The sequence below is a fragment of the Clarias gariepinus genome, chromosome 2 (assembly GCF_024256425.1).
Source record: "Clarias gariepinus isolate MV-2021 ecotype Netherlands chromosome 2, CGAR_prim_01v2, whole genome shotgun sequence".
NCBI classification, from domain to species: Eukaryota; Metazoa; Chordata; class Actinopteri; order Siluriformes; family Clariidae; genus Clarias; species Clarias gariepinus.
Genome location: NC_071101.1, coordinates 36,792,923 through 36,811,858, shown reverse-complemented (window position 1 = coordinate 36,811,858; position 18,936 = coordinate 36,792,923). Strand labels below are relative to the sequence as shown.

Below are 18,936 nucleotides of genomic sequence, written 5' to 3'. Positions count from 1 at the left end.
ACATGATTGGAGATCCTGAGCGTTTGCGTGCCAGGGTGCGTACAGTACACACTCACACACACACTCACACACAAACACCCACAATTTTGCATATTACTTTAATTAACAGATATGTGACATATGCATATAATGTGTGTGTTTTTTTTGTAGGTTGACGAAATGGATGCTCTCCTGAAGGCGAGAGAAACTGGTCACAAACTGGTAAGGATCTTTAATTAAAACTGGACATATGCTGATAATCAGTAAAGAGATACACAAGAATAACAATTTTATAACTGATTCATGTTTAGATTTATCATCACACCACAGTTTTAGGAATAAAGAGTACAAAAGGTTTATGAAATTTTACATTTGTAGAGCAAAGCAAAGCTATCTCTCCCTCTCTCTCTCTCTCTCTCTCTCTCGCACACACACACACTATGTACGTGAAGTAAAACCTCTCTCCATTTTTTTTTCAGAAAACGTTGAAAACAATTTTCAGGAACAATAAGAAGCGAAGAAACAAGAAAAAGAAGAAATTTATTGACTAAACATATCAGCAATTAGAAGTTTTGCTTGTACATACTGCATATAGTGTATTAACACATGATATTTAAATGACAATCATTCTTATGTGTTTTTCGATCAATAATTTTTTCTTGTACCGAAATATTTTGTAATAATAAATAAAAAACATAAATTTGCTTTGGTTGTTGTTTATTGCATTTTAATTAAAATTGAAGGAGAAAACTGTTATTGATAAAAAAAGGATTGCCTAATCTATATAATATTGTATTTTTTCCATGCTTTTCCATGCCTGTAGTGCTGTTCTAGCTAGCACGTTAGCCTTCAAATGTTTTCATTAGTAATCTTTCCATCCTGTGCTGGTTTTGAAAAACACATGAAAATTGACATGTCAAAATTGTATCTATAGATTTATTAAAAAGTACTTTAAATGTGTTCATAAGCTGATCCACTTGAAGTTTTTCCGAGATCTACCATACGCTCTCAAGCTGTTTGGTGCATGTTGCTGTCAAATTCCTGCATCAATCTGCGAATCATGTTTTGGTTGGGTTGGTCTCATTATGCTGTGATCCAAATTGCTCTGATAGGTGGTCACTATGTACAGTAGAAAAAGTGGAGAAAATATTTTTGTTACATTTAAAAGTGACATCCTGTATGTCAAGTCCCTGTTTCTTTCCTTTTTTACATAAGGTTCACATTCAGAGAACTGAGAGAAAGACAAATCACTATTTTCGAGAGCAATACTTTTTGAAGAATATGAATACCTTTAGTATAAGAATTTCACTTTTTAAAATTAAATTAGGAAAAAAATTCAACTTATCCATGATATTTAAATATTTTGACATGCACTGAGTGGTGTCTGACTATACCATGTCTGGATTGTAGTGATACCAGGGCTTTTTGGTTCCAGTCTAGCCCGGTTTTTACAAAGTTTGGTTTGAATATGTCTAATACCATATGGTTGCTTTATGATTGAAAGGGGGGGGGGGGGGGCGTTTGAATGGACTCTAACTACGAGTTTTGAGTTTTGTACACTTTCACGAGTAGGAATGGAGGACAGCTACTTTAACTAAAGTACAGAATTTGTACAACAACAAAAAAAAAAACCTAAGTCACTTAACAGTTATGACTATTAATAAAAAATTATTTAATTACTATTTAAAAAATATATATACACACTTCCACATACAATAGGTGACTAGATTAAATTATATATTTATTTTCTCTTTGCAGAAAAGACACTGAATTAAAAAGTGATCAAATAAAGACTGCTAAATATTAAATATAAATATTTAATATGTATATTAAAACTATATTTAAAAAAGTTATATGCACCACAAGAATGCTTGATAGTTGATGACTAATAGATATTAATTTATAGTAGTAGCATCAAATACACACAAACTTTTTTTTTTTATAGTTTTGCATTTATTCAAAAACACGATCCAGAAGTTTTTTTTTTGTAATTATTATAATTTTTGTATCATCATTTATTGTCAATTGTGTATGATAATGTATTTCTTCACTGACATCACAAAGTAATCTATTGATGTATATCATATGTCTTTTTCTTTCGTTACAATGATTTATGCTTTTGATACCTCAGGTATCTTTTAACATATTAATACACTTAACAGTGAATAGCAGGTACTATTGACAAAAAATGTCCAAGGAGTAAATAACATAGATCAAATACACACAGTACAAATGAGACATTTACACATGGGAGTGCTCTGGCTCCAGTTAAACGCTTCCTCTTTAATCAGTCTTGATTCTAAAAATTCTTTTAATATAGTATGAGCATAATTTTTTTTCTGAAAGGTTTAAGAAATATAAAGTGCATTTGTAAAGAGTTGCAATTGGAGTTTACCAACTTTTAACTATTGTACAAAAAAAAAGTTAATGGCATGGGCCATAATGAACTCCTTCAAAGCTCAAATCCTATATATATATATATATATATATGTATATATATATATGTATGTATGTATGTGTGTGTGTGTGTGTGTGTGTGTGTGTTGGAATGTTCCCCATTGTAATTGATAAAACAAATACTTGAAAGTGACATGATGATGAGTTTGCAACCATTTCAGAATGTTTTTTTTTTCCCAAATTAAGTGAACAAGTCAACAAGCTGATTCACTTTAATGCTTGACAGTTCTACGTGACAGAGCAGCAATATCACAACTAGTGTGTAGCCTATTTAGCTGACTGTAAAAGAGGTGGTAAAGCTACCGTCCACCATACTGTGTGATCTGGTTTGCCAATGTAAAAGAAAAAAAAAGATGTATATATATATATATATATATATATATATATAACCTCACTCATTGAAACAAGTTTGGCTTGACGTATACGAATATGTCTAATAGAAAGCCATTTTACAGTATACATATTTTGTTCTTCTTATTATGCAATAGTAAAATCCATGCTTTTACTTAGCAAAGGCATTCACAACATTAAGAAAAAACTTTTCTTTACAATTTATGAAACAAGATACAATAAATATTATTATAGAATTGATGCTGTACACAAAAGCTGTTTCATTTCACTCATATAAAAATATGTTTTTAGTGCAACCATACATATATTGATACTTCACATCATATCTGAAAAAAAGACAAAAAGACAGTGACCTGCATTTAATACAAAGCTGATACACAAAGTTTTGACGTATTTACATTTTTATATGCTTATAAGAATATAAGCATAATTTGAAAACACAAACAAAAAACTAATAATAAAGGCACACAGATCTGTACATTTTAGAGTACCAGACATAAGCAATTTTGGTCAGGCTCATATACAGGTATAAGTTAACATATAGGTTATTCTCTGACAGTTTAAATAAGAAAAAGAACCAGAGTTTAAAAGAGCAAACCGGGTTATAAAAGGCATGCTACGCGGTACTTGTACACTCAAATATATGAGTGTGACTGTGTATGTGTAAACATACAAGTGTAATGTACTGTCCTCCACTGCAACATTATTCAGCTGTTGTCAGTCGTTTGTTGTGCTGTTTGCGGACTCCTGCCCTGACCCTGTTGACCAAGTGACCTCTCCGCAGGAGCGTTGGATGTAGGAGACACATCAGTTTCTGTGCTGGAGTGCCTAAACTCTGAGCTATTAAATTTCTGTACCCCGCTCACCGCACTCTCTGGCTGAGCGATAGAACAAGACGACGTCTGCTGTTGGATCTGCTCGATGGAACCAGCCACCTTTCCTAAGGGTTCCTCTGAGGCAATGCGCAATGAAGCAATAGCCTTAGTGCACGTCAGGATGCCTTCTTCTTGCTTGCTCTCTTTGTGAGCATTATCTCTGGACTGCTGAGAAGACGGTGAGGCTGCTGAACTTATAGCTGTCTGGGACAGTGCCATCTCTTTCGGGTGAGCTGTATCGTCTGGACCTTGGGTGGCGTTAGGGTCACAACTCTCTGAGTACAAAGACCCCTCGCCAGATTCCTCTGAAGGTGTCGTGTTGAGAGGAAGGCGCGTGGAATGGGACAGGCCTGGCACTATATGGATTCCACCGACTGGAATCATTGGTAAAAGTGAACGAACCTGTTGCTGGGAGTGGAGGGGAAGATGGCTAAACAGACCTTGGTGCGTAGAGAGAGCTTCTGTGCTATTTCTGTCTCCTTGAGCATAACTTTTCCTCTGATTCTAAAAAAAAGTCATTAGGGCATTAGCTGCTACAAAATTATGATTAATTGTTTTTGGAGACTGTCTTGAAAACTGAAAGCTCATTTAACTAGACTCAATGTATGTTAAAAAAATACTCAATAAAACAGTCACTTACCATATTAATTTCTGAGTGGCCTCGGCTCTTCTGAGCCCCCAAAGCAATGTCTCTGTAAGGATGCTGATTCAGTGTCCAAGGTCCACTGTGAGGTGCCCTTCTTGGAGACAATGGTCTGAGCACACCCCTGTACCGTCCTCTGGGGGACAGCTCACGTCTGCAAGAGAGATCTCTAGGGGGCGAAACTGGACACCCTGCATGAGAGACAGGTGAAAGGAGGCCTCTGGGGGACATGTCTCTCCTTGGAGACACATCTTTTCTATAGATTTCCCTCCTGGGAGACAGAGGTCTAAGGGGTGAAGCCTCTCTTCCTGGTGACAGACGACCCCGTGGGGAGAGGTCGCGTTTTGGGGACAAGTACCGTGGTGAAGGTTCTCGAAGAGGCGAGGAGTCACAGCTAGGTGAGGACAGACGTGAGGGGGAGAATTCAAAAGAAGATGAGCTATGGTCTGGAGACAAACCAGGAGCTTCATCCATGGACCGAGGCATCTCCAACCTGGTTTTAGGGTCTTCTCCCAAAGCTCCTTGAAGCAGTTTCTGGTATCCTGCCATTTGGCTCTCGCTAGCTTTCTCACCAGGCACCATGAGTTGAGTGATTTGAATACTAGGCAAACTTGAATAATATCCAAGCAGTGGTTGCTTGTGGGCTGAGCTTAGCAGATCAGGGCCAGTGTCATTTGATGCAGCAATTGCAGTGACAGAATTCGAAGGGATGGCATATGGATGTGGGCTTGTGCTTCGAGACAATGTCTTTGGTGTTGAATCACCATCGTAATCATCATCATCATCTTCATCCTCATCCACCTCGTCGCCATCTTCCTCAGCCCCTTCTGAATCATCAGCATCCGAAAATTGGTGCTCCGTCATGATTTCCAATAGGCCAATCTTTCCAGGATCCTTCTGGATCTCCTCAGGAGTATCTAAGAAAAAAAAAAAAGTAAATTTGGGCATCTAGAGCTTAATATGCATCACATAATGGCAGAATAAAAACTTATTCATACCAACTCCCTCCACGTCATCTATACACGTCACGGACACCCCAAGCTCCAAGCATTTTTTCATGTGGGCTTTTGACTTCATGTGCTTTGTTAGGTTTCCTAAAACCAGAGTTTGAGAAGTTTAAAGACTTTGGAGATTATATGGTAGTTTTATATATTATTAATGGCAAGATTCTAAATAAAAAGCTGCATTACTATTTTAAATTAAACACTTATGCCCTTTAAACTACCCATCTGGATCAAAAGGAATTTGCCATACACAGAAAGGGAAGACCTACCTTTTGTTTTAAAAGCAAAGTTGCAGAACTTGCAGACATATGGCCTAACATCAGTGTGTGTGCGAATGTGTTTCTTCAGCATGCTTGGCTTTTTACAGCGGATACCACACTCTTCGCAGATGTATTTCCCCCGACCTCGGCCCCGCACGTAAACATAGTCCTCATTTGATTTGTACCTGAAATTAACATATTGTTATGCATTAATATTACATTGTTTGCTTTTACATAACGTAAATATCTTAAAAGTTTATTTAGCCATTTGAAATGTTTAATTTTGATGCGTTAATGTGTCGAAAAATTTGACCAGAATTATTCCATATATCTTGTGAAATAATTAAATGTATTCAGGACAATAAATGAAGTACTAAAAATTCTAAAACTGAGTAAACTAAGTGTGTGTGTTTGTGTGTGTGCGTGTGTGTGAAAGTTGTCCTACACAGCAGCCGCCTCCACCCCCCTGCAAGCTAGTGGGTGTGTGTGTGTCCATGTGTCCACATTATTCCTTATGGAACGAATTTCTTCCGGAACAAATCATGCTCACAATTTAAGGTTCCACTGTATAAGGCTATATAATAATAACATGAATTTTAACATACCCTCCTTCAAAAATTTTTATGCGTGTGGGTTCAGCCTGCTTTGACGAAGCCTCCTTCTCTCCGTGGTCTTCTTTCACTCTGTCCCTTGACATCACACCTTTAATTTTCTTTCCCAACTTGCCGATATCCAGCTTCACAAGCTCTGGCTTCATCTATAAAAGTAACAAAAATTACTACATGAAGAAATTCCAAATATTAGCAAGAATAATTTAGTATTAAGAAATACATAATGAACTGGTGTGCATGTTTACTATCTACACTCAAGTATGTGGAGTTTAAATTCAGTCTGTTGTCTGGACTTATCAAGCTTTGGGAATTCATTACCTGCTCAAACTTCTGCTTCCACAACAAGGATGAGACAAGTTTTCCAGTCCCTGGCTGATACATAGCAGCCATTGTGTACGTTTCAGTGTTTCTCCTTTGTTTGGAGCAGAGTAATGCCAGAGTTGCCTTGGTGCTGAGGCTGAGGGGGTTTGGGTTATAGGAGCTCACACACCAAGAACCATAAACAGAGTTTAAGGGAGTTGTTTGAGCATTGTTTGGCTTGGTGTAATTTAGATAGCACCAGCTGACACTTGTTGTTGTACGCAGACTGGGAAACTGAAAGAACTGATCAACATCTGCTAGGTCAGTCAGCAGGAGCGTGCTCCCACACACAGCACCACCCTGACTGCCAGCAAGTTGCACCAACATGTTCACCGGGATCTTGGTCTGCTTCAGTTCATCTTGAGTGTCGCTTGAAGAGATCATTGATTGAGTGTCCTCTGCAGTGGAGTTGTCTACATCAAGCTCCTCTGGGGACTCCGCTCTTTTAGATGTTTTCATCACAATTTGTAGAGGTGGGGTAAAGCTTTCCTTGTGTGGCACATCAGGTGCAGAGGACAACATAGATGGGTAATTAGCTGGTGGAGATGAGGACATCCTCTCCAGATCATCTACTGAGTCGTCTCTCTTTAAAACATCAGGCTGTGGCGAAACATCTCCATCATTTGGTGCACTTGAATTACTTAGTTCAACGGCACTTAGCTCTTTCACTATTTGACCATACATCTTTTCCTCCTTAATCCGTTTTTGTTGCTTGGTGCCAATAAAAAGTTCAAGACTACTGGCTGGTGAGAGCATTCTTTTGCTTCCTCCAATACTAGATGAGGCATCTGTGGTTGAAATGGTTCCTGATGTCAAGGACAATGGAATGCCAGTATTCAGTCTTCCAGGTAATGCTTCAGGAACTTTCCAAAGTGGATATTGCAAAGATCCTTCTGTATGGCCCAATATTTTTGATAAACTGAACCCCGTTGGGTGTTTTGGAGATATGCCCATAAGTGAGCTGGCAGATGGGTTGTCTGAGCCTATTAATCTGAGAGAAGTAGTACTCTGAGCATGAGTTGCAACAACTTGTGAAACACTTGTGTACATAACATTACCATATGATGGCACATTTGTTTGAATTCTAACGGGAACTTGCATTCCAGAGTGTGATGACTGTAAACCTATATTTTGAGTGGTAAAGCCAGGATGAATTTGCTCTAAGAAAACTGAGTTTGTAGTGAGCAGTTTTGATGAAGTACTGATAGTTTGTGGAGAAGCTCTTGAGACGTAAGGATAAGTCTGACTTACCCCATCACTATTGGATTCATTGTGTACTTGTATTTGATGAAGAGGATGGTGGGATTTATTTAAAGTTGGTGGGCGAATATGTACTTTCTGTAGCTGATGGATACCCTGGTGCTGCTTGGGTCGTGTAGGGTCACTATACCAGACAACTGTCTGACAAAACGGTAATGATCCCAAGCTACTCGGAAGTGATGAGTGTTGCATTACATCCTGGCTCATGTGCTCATGTATTGAAGCCTCACTGTCTGTTGACAGCTGGCCTGGCAAACGTGGTGACTTTTGCAAGTCGTCTGACTGGCTGTCTTCACTGATGCTCTGCTGTAGCAACTGATACGATCCTCTTTTTTGTCTTAATAGATCACTTCCAGCCACAAGATAGGGTGGAGTGGGTAGAGGTGTGGTGCCTTGCCAGGAAGAAGGTAAATTATGGCGGTCAGAAAGTTCTTGTTTAATAGTTATTTCAGAGCATTGCTCCTGAGGTACAACTTCAGGATAGACACTTAAAGATGCCTGTCTAACCAGATATCCACGTCTACGTTCCTTCATGGATGATGCACTGGCATATAACTCCCCTTGTCTTGAATTGGTTGACAAACTTCCATAATCAAATGACTTGCTACGAGTTTCTGGCACCTCAACAGGTAAACCACAAGGGGACTGTTCTGATGAGGAGCGACGCATCTCCTTGTGATGACCTGGTATTGACAAAGAATGACCACTCCCTGGTACAGTTAAAAATTCTGATTGCTTGCAGAAATCATCTTGCTTGGTTGGTGACACTGACTTCATGCTTTCCTCTCTATCAAATGACATTGAGAAGCTTGAGCTATGAGACAGGTTGCTATCTTGACTTGGGCTCCTGGACAAACTGGTACAGGTAGACTCAAAGCTTGATTCCCCAGATGAGTGCTCAATGTCTGCAAGACGCAGACGTTTTTTCTTCGGGGGCAGTTTTTCTGCTGGGAGTTGGGACAGAGTCTCACTCCTCTGTGGCCACTGGAACTCCTCCACATGTTTCTCTGGCTCTTTAGCTGGCACCTCTGGTTCTTTTTCTGGTTTATCCGGTTCCTCTGTGACTCTAATTTCAGGTACTTGAATGTTGGGTTGCCGTACAAGTTTGTGGGGCATGTGATATTGCTGACTGGGTGAAATAGATGCTAATTCACTGTCACTTTGCTGTTGATGTTCCATGCTCTCAGACCTCAAAAAAGAATCAGGACTCTGCACATCATCAATGTTCTCAGGGTCAGACTGCTCAGAGAGTTGGCTGACAGGCTTATCTGGCTGATAAGATTGATGTTCAATGGACTCAGTCTTTTCAAATGAGCTTGGCCTGCTTAGCAAGTTAGTATGCTGAATAACAGATATTACATTGCCCGCAGCCTTTCGGTCTGTATCTTGAACAAGTACAACATCCTCTGGACCAGATTTATCAAAACTTTCCAATGAATTGTAACCACTATACATAGGTCCTCTACCTGTGTGTATACTTTCCTGATTTCCTGGTTTTATATCATAGTCCCCAGAAGTTTCCAGAGAGACATTTTTCATGTCATCATATTGTCCAGGGCAGTCCTCTTCATCACCAACACTCTTTTCTTTCCGACGTTTTCTTGTGGTCACCTCTGGCATTCCGAACTTCGTACCGCAGCTGCCATATGCTGTCCGCATTTCAGGACAGGAAAGTTCTGATCCTGAGCCTTTGAACTCTGACATCAGCTGTTCCCTCTCCCCCATCTTTATTGTTGAAAACTGACCTCCCATCTTTCCATAGTTCTCGGATTCCCCATGCTCAAAAGCGGCCTGTCTCCTCAGCCTTCTTAAACCAGCTGCCCCTGGATAAAATACATCGTCTGGAGACATCATTTCATCAAAGGAGTGACTCCCTCTCAGAGCTGACGGAACATTAAGATTAGTAGGGGATGGTGTTGGCATTGAGTTACTTCTTAATAGTGGACCTGTCTCAGAAGGAGCTTCCAGGAAGGAGCCTCGGGGGTATTGCTTTGGGTCAAACCCTGAAACCATTTGCGATTCTGCATAAGTTTCTCTAAAGAATATGCGATCCTCTGATATCTTTCCCATGTCTGTTTCTATCATGGCAGATTTGTTTTGTTGGTCAGGACTAACAGTAGCAGGAATTCCAATTGTCCCTGGATGTCTAGATCTGGTAATTGGTCTGTAATACCAAGATCGTCCAAACATAATCTCTTCGTAAGTCTTTGCATTGGTGTTGGGTGGACTAATCTGCTGCTCAGCACTCTCAGAACGAGAGAAATAGCCAGAATCGGTGCTACCTTTACTGTGCGGACTTAACAGATTAAGGGATTGCTCCGAGTCTTGGCCTTTTTTATCAGTGAGTCTTAAAGCAAGTCTCTGTTTGACAGTATGCGACTCATCTCCCTGGACCACTCCTCTCATATTGGAAGGGGTACACTCTATGGCTGTTGACATTAGCCCCTGTTTAGGAACAATTAAGATAGGCACTTTCATCGATGCCACGGCCATCTCTTCTGCTGAGTCTGCGTATGCTGGTTCTCCACCTTTGACTAAAGTGCTTTTGTCAGAATCAAATGATATCTGGGGTATGGAGCTAGTTTTTTCTGGGTACATGGCCCCCTCTGCAGTTTCTTCATCTGTGTCAGTACTTTGATCTCCATCTGACTGTACCTCTGTTTCACCAACTGAAGATGCTTGATCTATATCTGTGCGAGTTGCCAGCTCAGAGAATGGAACCAGTCCTGCTTTAATAGCATGAGCATGAGACTTTCTATGTTTATATAAATTGCTCTTGGTTTTAAACGAAAAGCCACAGGGCTCACAGGGATAAGGCCGTTCCCCTGTGTGCGATCGTATGTGTTTTTTAAGCACACTGGGCTTAGCACAAGCCCTTCCACAGTACTGGCATATGTACTTCCCTGGCTTTTTGGGTTTCTGTTCCTTTTTATGTCCTTCCTCTTTTTGCTCAGAACCTGACTGTGAATACTGGCAAAAAGCACTAGGTAAACTGGGTGACTTCTGACGGGGGAATGCTCCATGAGAACGTGAGTGTGCGGAAAACATATCATCTTGAGGCAGAGACTGCAGTTTGCCTGGGAAAGGCCAAGCATGGGGCTCCAAACCAGGTTGCGACTTTGTACCACTAAGGAACGGCTTCTGCATGGGCTGCTGTGGGTATGAGTGTTGTAACTGATAGGAATAAGACCTGGGGAAAAATTCTGCAGATGACTGAGTCTCGGTGCTTATGTGCAGCTTTCCAGAAGCTGCAATAACCGTCCCAGTGATACCGCTCTGCAAACTTTCTGCATAAGCGCTTCCCTTTGTGCCAGCACAGGGCTCCGAAACCCACTTTCTTTGTAAGGAGGTTTTCTCACGTGGTTCCTTGCTGCATTTTTGTCCAGCAGCTGCTCCATGTGGCTCCATTATTTAGTCCTTCTGTCGAGTTTTTCAAGGTACTGTTTATTCAATCACATTCAAATATATCGTCATTCCAGGTGATTTACTAACAATGCCATGTAAACAAAAGGTCCTCAGTTTCCATTTTCTAACCAGCAGCCAAAGCTCTTTCCAGAGTTTATTCTTTTGGCATGGTTATATTGAATATATATGTAGTTTTATCCACGCCGAGTTCTCGCCCCTTCAAGTTTTCCTTAAGTATCTACAAAAAATAACAACAGAGAGAAAAATTATTTTTAATATATCAAAACAACATTTTAAACATTTAAAGATATGTTAACATATGAATGCTATTGCAGATTTGTAAAGTTAAATATATTAAATGTCCTGTGAACAGCTTGCTCTTCTAAAGAGCATGTTACATCTAGTCAATGAAATGAAACACAGGAACTGACACTCTTTCTCAATTCACCATTAACACCCGTGCCTACTCATTTTCTAAAAAGACACAAACGGCTAAAAATAGCCAACGGAACACAAGTGACGTTAATGTCAGATGTGTGTGGGTGTCTAAAGGCAAAGCTATGAAGAAACCATGCCATGTTCACTTCTCGGTTGTGTTTTTTTTCCCTCCTCAAAGGTTTAAAAGTAAACACGGAATGAATGTTTTTTAGTTTTTTTTTTCACATATTACACTCTACTCTAAACTCTCGGGTTATGTTAAGTCCCTGAAAGCCTACATACACCCAGTGTTTGTGATGGCATGGTGCTGAACATGTTCTACTTGCTTTTTTTCCCCCACCTCTCAGTGAAACAGTGAGGAAACTATGTGACGGCGATGTCTGGGGGCTGGAGTACTAAAAATAGCACAGCAAAAAAGCCAGTGGTTTTTATAGTACCTGAAACTTTAACTTATTGTTTGTTTTGTTTTCAGTTTCTTCCATTCCTGACACAGGAAAATATGCTTTTGCAAACCAAGAACCATGAGTTTGAACCCACAAAGTAGTGGGTTTCGGTATGTATAGCAGCTTTGTGCTTTGTGCATACTGAATTTTAGAAATGATAAATAAGAAAGAGAGGGGAAGGAAATGCAGTGTGTACATCCACATTCAATTTTATAATAAACCAACAATTCTTGGTGACCTATTATACACATATTGACTTTTAGTCACATTTTGACATTCAGATGGGTTTCCGGTGTGTGTGTGTGTGTGTGTGTGTTTGTGGGTGTACAAACAAAAAAGTGCTATTCCAATTTTGTTTTGGCTGGGGTTTAAACAAGCCAGTTAGATTTTTTAAAACGTGACTTTACATGAGAACCTCTCCCTCGACTTGTTGCTCAGCTCGTTTGTTCTCTGGGGGGGGGTGGCTCGGCAGTGACTTATTTACATGGACACTGAAATGGTACATTTGGAGAAGGAATAAAATTAAGGGAATGTGAAGTATAAAAATGTATTATATCTGAGGGGTAGTTCAGGCATTAGGAACTTTATTAGGGAACTGGGGAACTTGATTTCTTTATGCAATTATCATTGCAAGAGGTTTGCAAGAGGCAGCAATCCTGCCTGTGCTGTAACAACACACTATCCAGACTCTCGTGTATTGCCTACATATTAACAATATCCTTTAAGGTATCCTTTAATTTTGACCAGAGCCAAATTGTGATAGCTAGAGGATTGGATCATAGCAACCCCAAAACTGCAGTTATTGTGGGATGTCCACCTGGACAGCCACCTGGAGTGTCCTGCTGAGTCCTCATTAGAACCCGCAAGATGAAGCACAAACCTATCCCCGGGCTAGGCTAGGCTAGAGGAGGCATGGCATGCACCAGGGGAGGGAGACCAGCACAGATAGGGAAACCAGGTTTAATCACATCCAGATGGTCAGCTATTGGACGTTACAAACCTTTGCAGTTAAAAAACTAAAAATATTGCACATTCCATGCAAAAAGCCCTCGGTTTTATTTCCTTAGCTACAAAGCAGACTGACAAAAAAACTCGAGAAAGAACTCGCAGTGAGATATGTGGAGCAGAAAGGAAGCAATTAAGTAAGATGAGGTATTTTTAACGCCGTGGCCAGGAGAGCATGGATATGTATGTGTGTATGTGTGTGTGTGTGAGAGAGAGAGAGAGAGAGAGAGAGAGAGAGAGTGTACCATATTAGCGTTTTTGTATTTGTGTGTACGCGCTCCGGAGAGAGAGAGAAAGTATGCGTGGGAAGCATCCACAGCCATCTCAAGATGGGGTGAGGAGCGTGGGTGACAGTTCCTGTGTGGGAGGGGAAGGCATGAATAACACGCAGAGTTATGCTGTTGATGAATTGTGTTATGAAAGGGGGGGAGTTACACAACACTTGGTCAGAGTGGGCCGGGAACGATGTCAGCCGGATTAGCAGCGCACCACACAGCCCTTCAAGACATTTGGTCGAATACACAATTATCCCCCAGCTGCAATGCCAGGCGCTGGGAGGAGGAGGAGGAGGAGGCAGGAGGGAAGAAGAGTGAATGTGCCGGAAGAGGGGCACATCAACATGCTCGCATTTAGGCAAATGATGGACATTTGCTCTCAAAAGACGCCTAAATACCCACGTAGAGGAGGGGGAAAATAGAGATCTGCTTGGGATTTGTGCAGAGATATGATGCAATGCTGATAACCTCTTCTACTGTATTGGAAGAACGGTCAGTCATCACTTCCTCCCAATATGTGATTCGCATACTGTTATTTGTGCGATTCATAGCTACTCTTGTACTGTGTATTGTGTATTATACAAATAGTAAAAAAAAATCCATTTTATATGTGAGAGCACTGTTCTTTACACTACCATGTACACTCAGAGCAGTAGTGGCTCACAGTTAAGGCGTACTTGGTTACTGACCGGAAGGTCAGGGGTTTGAGCCTCAGCACCGCCCAATTGCCATTGTTGAGCTTTTGAGCAAGGCCCTTAACCCTGTCTGACCCTGCGCTCTGACCCCCGCTTTCGAACTGGGACTGGGCAAAAAAAAACTTCGCTGTAAGGTGCGTGTGACAAGTAATGGAATCCTCATCATGCTTTATGTACATTGCTGTCCTGTAACAAACTGTACAGCTCTTAAATGTTGTGTATTTCCTGTAGATAGTGTCATGTATTGTAAACAAAATGTACAGTGTTGTTATAAATGACTGAACATTTGAGAGTCACTAACAGCTGGAATCAAATTCCTTGTGTGTGTCAACATACTTGGCCAATAAACCGATTCTGTTTCTGATTATACTCTGTCATTGATGATGATGATGATGATATAGACATTTCTTTCTCCACCATAACATAAGATGAGATGTACTATCTCATTAGCTATGAACAATTGCACACTGTGGTGTTTCTTTAGGTCTGTAAATCATTAGAAGACTTCCACACTGCTCGATAGACAGGAAGGCTTACACTTGTACATATATGTGTTCCTGGACGTCCTGAAGATAAAACCTGGTAAAGGAGAGCTACTGTATATACAGTAAGATTTGTTTTAATGTTATTTGTTCTTTTGAACTCATCATTCTCTTGATGAATGTCTTTGAAGTACTGACAGCGTTTCTTATTAAATTGTCTTTAATGTTCATGACAAATCAATCGTACTGAAACATAATTTTTTATCATGTTATAGGACAACTTATATACAAATTTTGCTTTGAAGGGGCATTGCTCAGCAGTAGCTCATTTATAAAGACACTGTAACAACATGTTCAGAAAAAAGAGGAAAATAATGAGAGCTGAAGGTATTAAAAATGCTGGTGCATTAACACACACACACACACACCTTTAAAGAAAAAGATGAAAATCTAGCATAAAGGATTTTTTTAGACAGGTGAGTATCAGTGTAGAAGTAATGAATATGCAATAAAAAGCGATTTAAGGAATGTATATACTGTAGTACATTAATAATACGAGGGCCATTCAAGTCAATCTAGGACTTGTGATGAAATTTCTGAAGGTGTGAAACCGATTGACATTTGTAGGAGCCTTCAGGCACAGTACAGTGATTAGCCGCAGTAAAACATTTGAACATTTTAAAGAAGGACCGTAAGTCTGTAAATGACACAAAGTGGCACGAAGTCCCAGAAGTGTCTCTGTTGTCGTGCTGCAGGTTGATTGGCTTGCAGTTTAATAAGTCATAGTTATGGATCTTTAACACTGGAACACTTTAACACTATTCAGAAAGTGCCTGCTCAGGTGCAAAGAGAGCGCGGAGATGTTCTTACTGCTAATCGAGTCTATTTAAGTGACGTCTTAAAGACAATTGTAATAAAACTGATGTTTTACAGTGTACTTGTTTCATGTTAAACGTACACTTTGCCAGGATGAAGCATGAGAGCATCGCTCAACAAAAAAAAAAAAGGGGGGGGGGGAGGGGGCAAAAGAAAGCAGGAAAAAGTGAGGCTTCATGTTGGTCTTAATTGTATATGGTAAGACTTTCCACTGGGTAAGACTGAAGCCATTGAAAGCAGCTCGCCCTCATTAAATTTTCCACAACATTTTGCAGAAATGTCGGGAAGCAGCTGGAAAGGCAGTGACTAACCGTCTTTCTCTCTCTCTCTCTCTCTCTCTCTCTCTCTGGCTCTCTTTTAGCACTATGTTTCATTGACATGAAATCCAACTCTCTCTTTTTTTGGTGTTAGAATGATGGTTGTAAACTTTTAAAAGCATGTAGCCCTGAAAGAACGATCAAAAAGACTCCTACTGATCCTAACAGCCTTGAATGCTTTCAAACACAATGTCTAGCCTGTGGGCTACACATGTTTAACCCCTGATAAGCCAGGGCACACATTCCTCCCTCAAATCAGAAAATCAGCCTAACATTGTCAGAGAAAAACAAAAAGGACCCAAAAGTGGACTAATAACCGAGGGACAAATCCTAAGGATTTCCACAAGACAAGGTAAATTCCATAATTTCAAGAGGAAAAGTTCTAGTGTCTGGTGATACAGCCGCTCCTCTAACCCAGAGCAGACTAAATAAACAGCTGTAGTCACTGTCCAAGGTTAACAGCTACAGATCTGGTGAGCAAACAGTCTGGTGGCCTGGTGCTCTGAATCCTACCGAGCCTCTTAAGAGACATATGAGGGGAAAAAAAAATACAAGAGAGACATAACAGAAGTAAAAGAGATAAGAAAGGATACTGTACTGTATATCTAGGTCAGTGTAAGAAGAGCCACTACTTTTTGCTTATTTGATTTCTTTGTAAATAAAATTACTATTCAAACATAGTAGAGGAGTTGCAAAACAATTAGGAAATCTGTGTGTAAGGTTAGGAAATCACAAGTATTCTGCATTTTGAATGGTTCCAAGAACTCATTCTCACTAGGATTAGTTAGAAACCCAGAGTACGGTGCTAAGCCTCAAATCGTTGTGTACCAGATTTATAGATAATTAAGCAATTTATAAATAATAATGATTATTGTCAAAGCCATTTTAAAAAGATCACAAAACTGTTAGCAAGCTCCCATGTGTGAGGATAAGAAATCCCACCTTCTGGTTTTATGATTGGTTAAAAGAATTCTAAGAATTCGTCTATCGCTGTTTCGAAATCTAGAGCATGAAGTTTGGTCTTAACCTGTGTTCTTATGTGCAGTTTAAAAGACCAGGAGGTATGGATATGAGTCACTCTCAGAGTTTTGCGAGATCTCATAATAAAAGGGCTATTGTATTTTTCCCCCTTTTATGTTAAAAGTGGAGCCGCACTCTGTGATGATTTGTGATATTTTACATCTATAAAACCTTTTCAAAATGAATCCTGACCATGCCGAACAAATAAACCACGAGTTTTATCATCATCAGCAAATCATAGTCTATCAACAATGCCCTTCTGCATCTGGCAGGCATGTGGTCTAAGCTACCAGCCTCACCAGATGTTCTGGAACATGTTCCTTCTCTATGATCGTGTTCATAATGTAGGCTTTGGATTGTGACTGGAAGAAACCATTTTAAGAAACTCACCTGAAGAGCACTGTGTGATTGAGTCCTGGGCAAACAAGTGACGTGGAGGAACCAGAAAAGGCCAGGAAGGTTCCTTTAGCCAGGATGCTGAGACTACGCAGACCACTGGAGAGAGACAAAGAGAGAAGATTTATTCATCAAAAGGCAGAAATGACCCTCTCAAAAGGAGCAAAAATCTCTTTAAATATGAAAGTTATTGAAGACATTTGACTTTGCTGTTACATTGAACTTGCAGGTTATTTTGACTTGGGTTTTGTCCCTTTTTTGTGACGTCACATAAGAAAAGCCCCTCCCCTAGCTTGTTGCTCAGGCCTCCTGCTCTCCGGAGGGGTATGGCTCATTTGTAGTCCATTTACATATAGCTCATTTGGAAAAGTAATGAAATAAAGAGGCGGTGTGAAAAATGTATTATCTAAGGGTTATTTTAGCAGGGGCATTAACACACGCAGAAAATTAGAAACTGGGTCACACAGGCAAAGAAATACCACAAATTCACACAACCACGTTGTTTTTAATCATCACTGACCTATGCCGAGTTGCCGGCATGTATCTGTGCAGCTTGGGTTTTAAGGGTTAATACTAAATAGTAAAATATGCAGCTTCAACACACACTTTAGGGAAGATGTTAACTTGTTAAACAAATTACAAAAAAATAGGACCTTGACTTTAGCACAGGTGCACATTATTATTCAGCTTATTTGAAAGAGATATGGTTGACAAGAAATATCCTGTTTCAGCAAGGCAGGAGTGTATCCTGGGTGTAAAACCAGTCCATCATAAAGTGGAGATGGACTGGAGTGCTGGAGCGCTGAATGCAGCAGGTAACATTGCAGCGCTGATCATTGTTAACTTTTTAATACTTAAAATCTGTCATCTGGTGGGCTGTTCACACGTCTGTGCAGCAAATTACATGAGATCTTCCAACCTTTCAAATGACCAAAAAGCCTTCTTCATCAATATATTGATAAATCAAGATAAATCATTCATTTCCCTAATCTGGTTTACTTTCTCCAACCAGCCTGTACTCCTCTTGATCTTCTTGAACCAGAGTCACCTCATCCAGCCACAGTTCGAACATTCCTGCATGATTAAAGATCTTACAAAGATCAGTGCAGTCTGCTGCTTGTGCACCAAGAAAAAAAAAAAAAAAAGACACCAGATTTCTGTGGCATTGCATCACCATCTGCGTCGGCGCTCAGCCAGAGTAAACACAGGAAACTGGGTTTATCAGGACTGGAACATCTTTCACCTTGAGTCACACGTAGGTGATTAATGCCACAGCACTGTTCATGATCATGACCTGTATTGATCATTACGACTAAAAGGGCATAATAATCCCTGAGTAAAATGTCTTGTGGGATTGTCTACCCTAACACGAACATCCTTTCACCTTCCTGATGAAGAACATCAGTTCCGATCCCATACCGAATCTCCATTAACTCCAATGGAAACCATTCATCATGGTGTCCAGGTTCCTCGTGCCTCGCTTCCACAACATTATTCAGACTGATGAAAATTTAACGTGAAGTAATTACAGGAAAGTTGGCTAATTGTATCAGAGGACAGGAAGAGCCCTGGGGTGAGCCGCCGCTGCCATGAATGTGTCCTCACTTCTCAGTACAACCATAGGAACCATTATGCTGCCTGTCAAATGCACCTGACTCCTCATGTCTTCATAATGCTCTCTCTCTGGCTGTCTTTCTCACCATCTTTCCATTTCTTTACTGCTTAGCATTCTAGTGCTTACGTTATACAGAATCCAACCACGCTCCAGTCTTCCATTCAAAACT

General features: G+C 40.2%; 1 protein-coding gene across 3 annotated transcripts in view; it reads right to left on the bottom strand.

Moving 5' to 3' along the window:
* Positions 1-2,242: 2,242 nt before the first annotated feature.
* hivep2a (HIVEP zinc finger 2a) overlaps positions 2,243-18,936 on the bottom strand; it is a 47,270-nt gene continuing 30,576 nt past the window's right edge. For all 3 annotated transcript variants that reach the window (XM_053488094.1, XM_053488103.1, XM_053488085.1), the window contains 7 exons: positions 17,147-17,251; positions 6,499-11,443; positions 6,175-6,326; positions 5,579-5,754; positions 5,304-5,399; positions 4,303-5,222; positions 2,243-4,166 (listed from right to left, as the gene is read on the bottom strand). In XM_053488094.1, the coding sequence (XP_053344069.1) occupies positions 3,495-4,166; positions 4,303-5,222; positions 5,304-5,399; positions 5,579-5,754; positions 6,175-6,326; positions 6,499-11,208 (6,726 nt within the window). In that variant the 5' untranslated portion in view covers positions 11,209-11,443; positions 17,147-17,251 and the 3' untranslated portion in view covers positions 2,243-3,494. The remainder of the gene's footprint in view (positions 4,167-4,302; positions 5,223-5,303; positions 5,400-5,578; positions 5,755-6,174; positions 6,327-6,498; positions 11,444-17,146; positions 17,252-18,936) is intronic.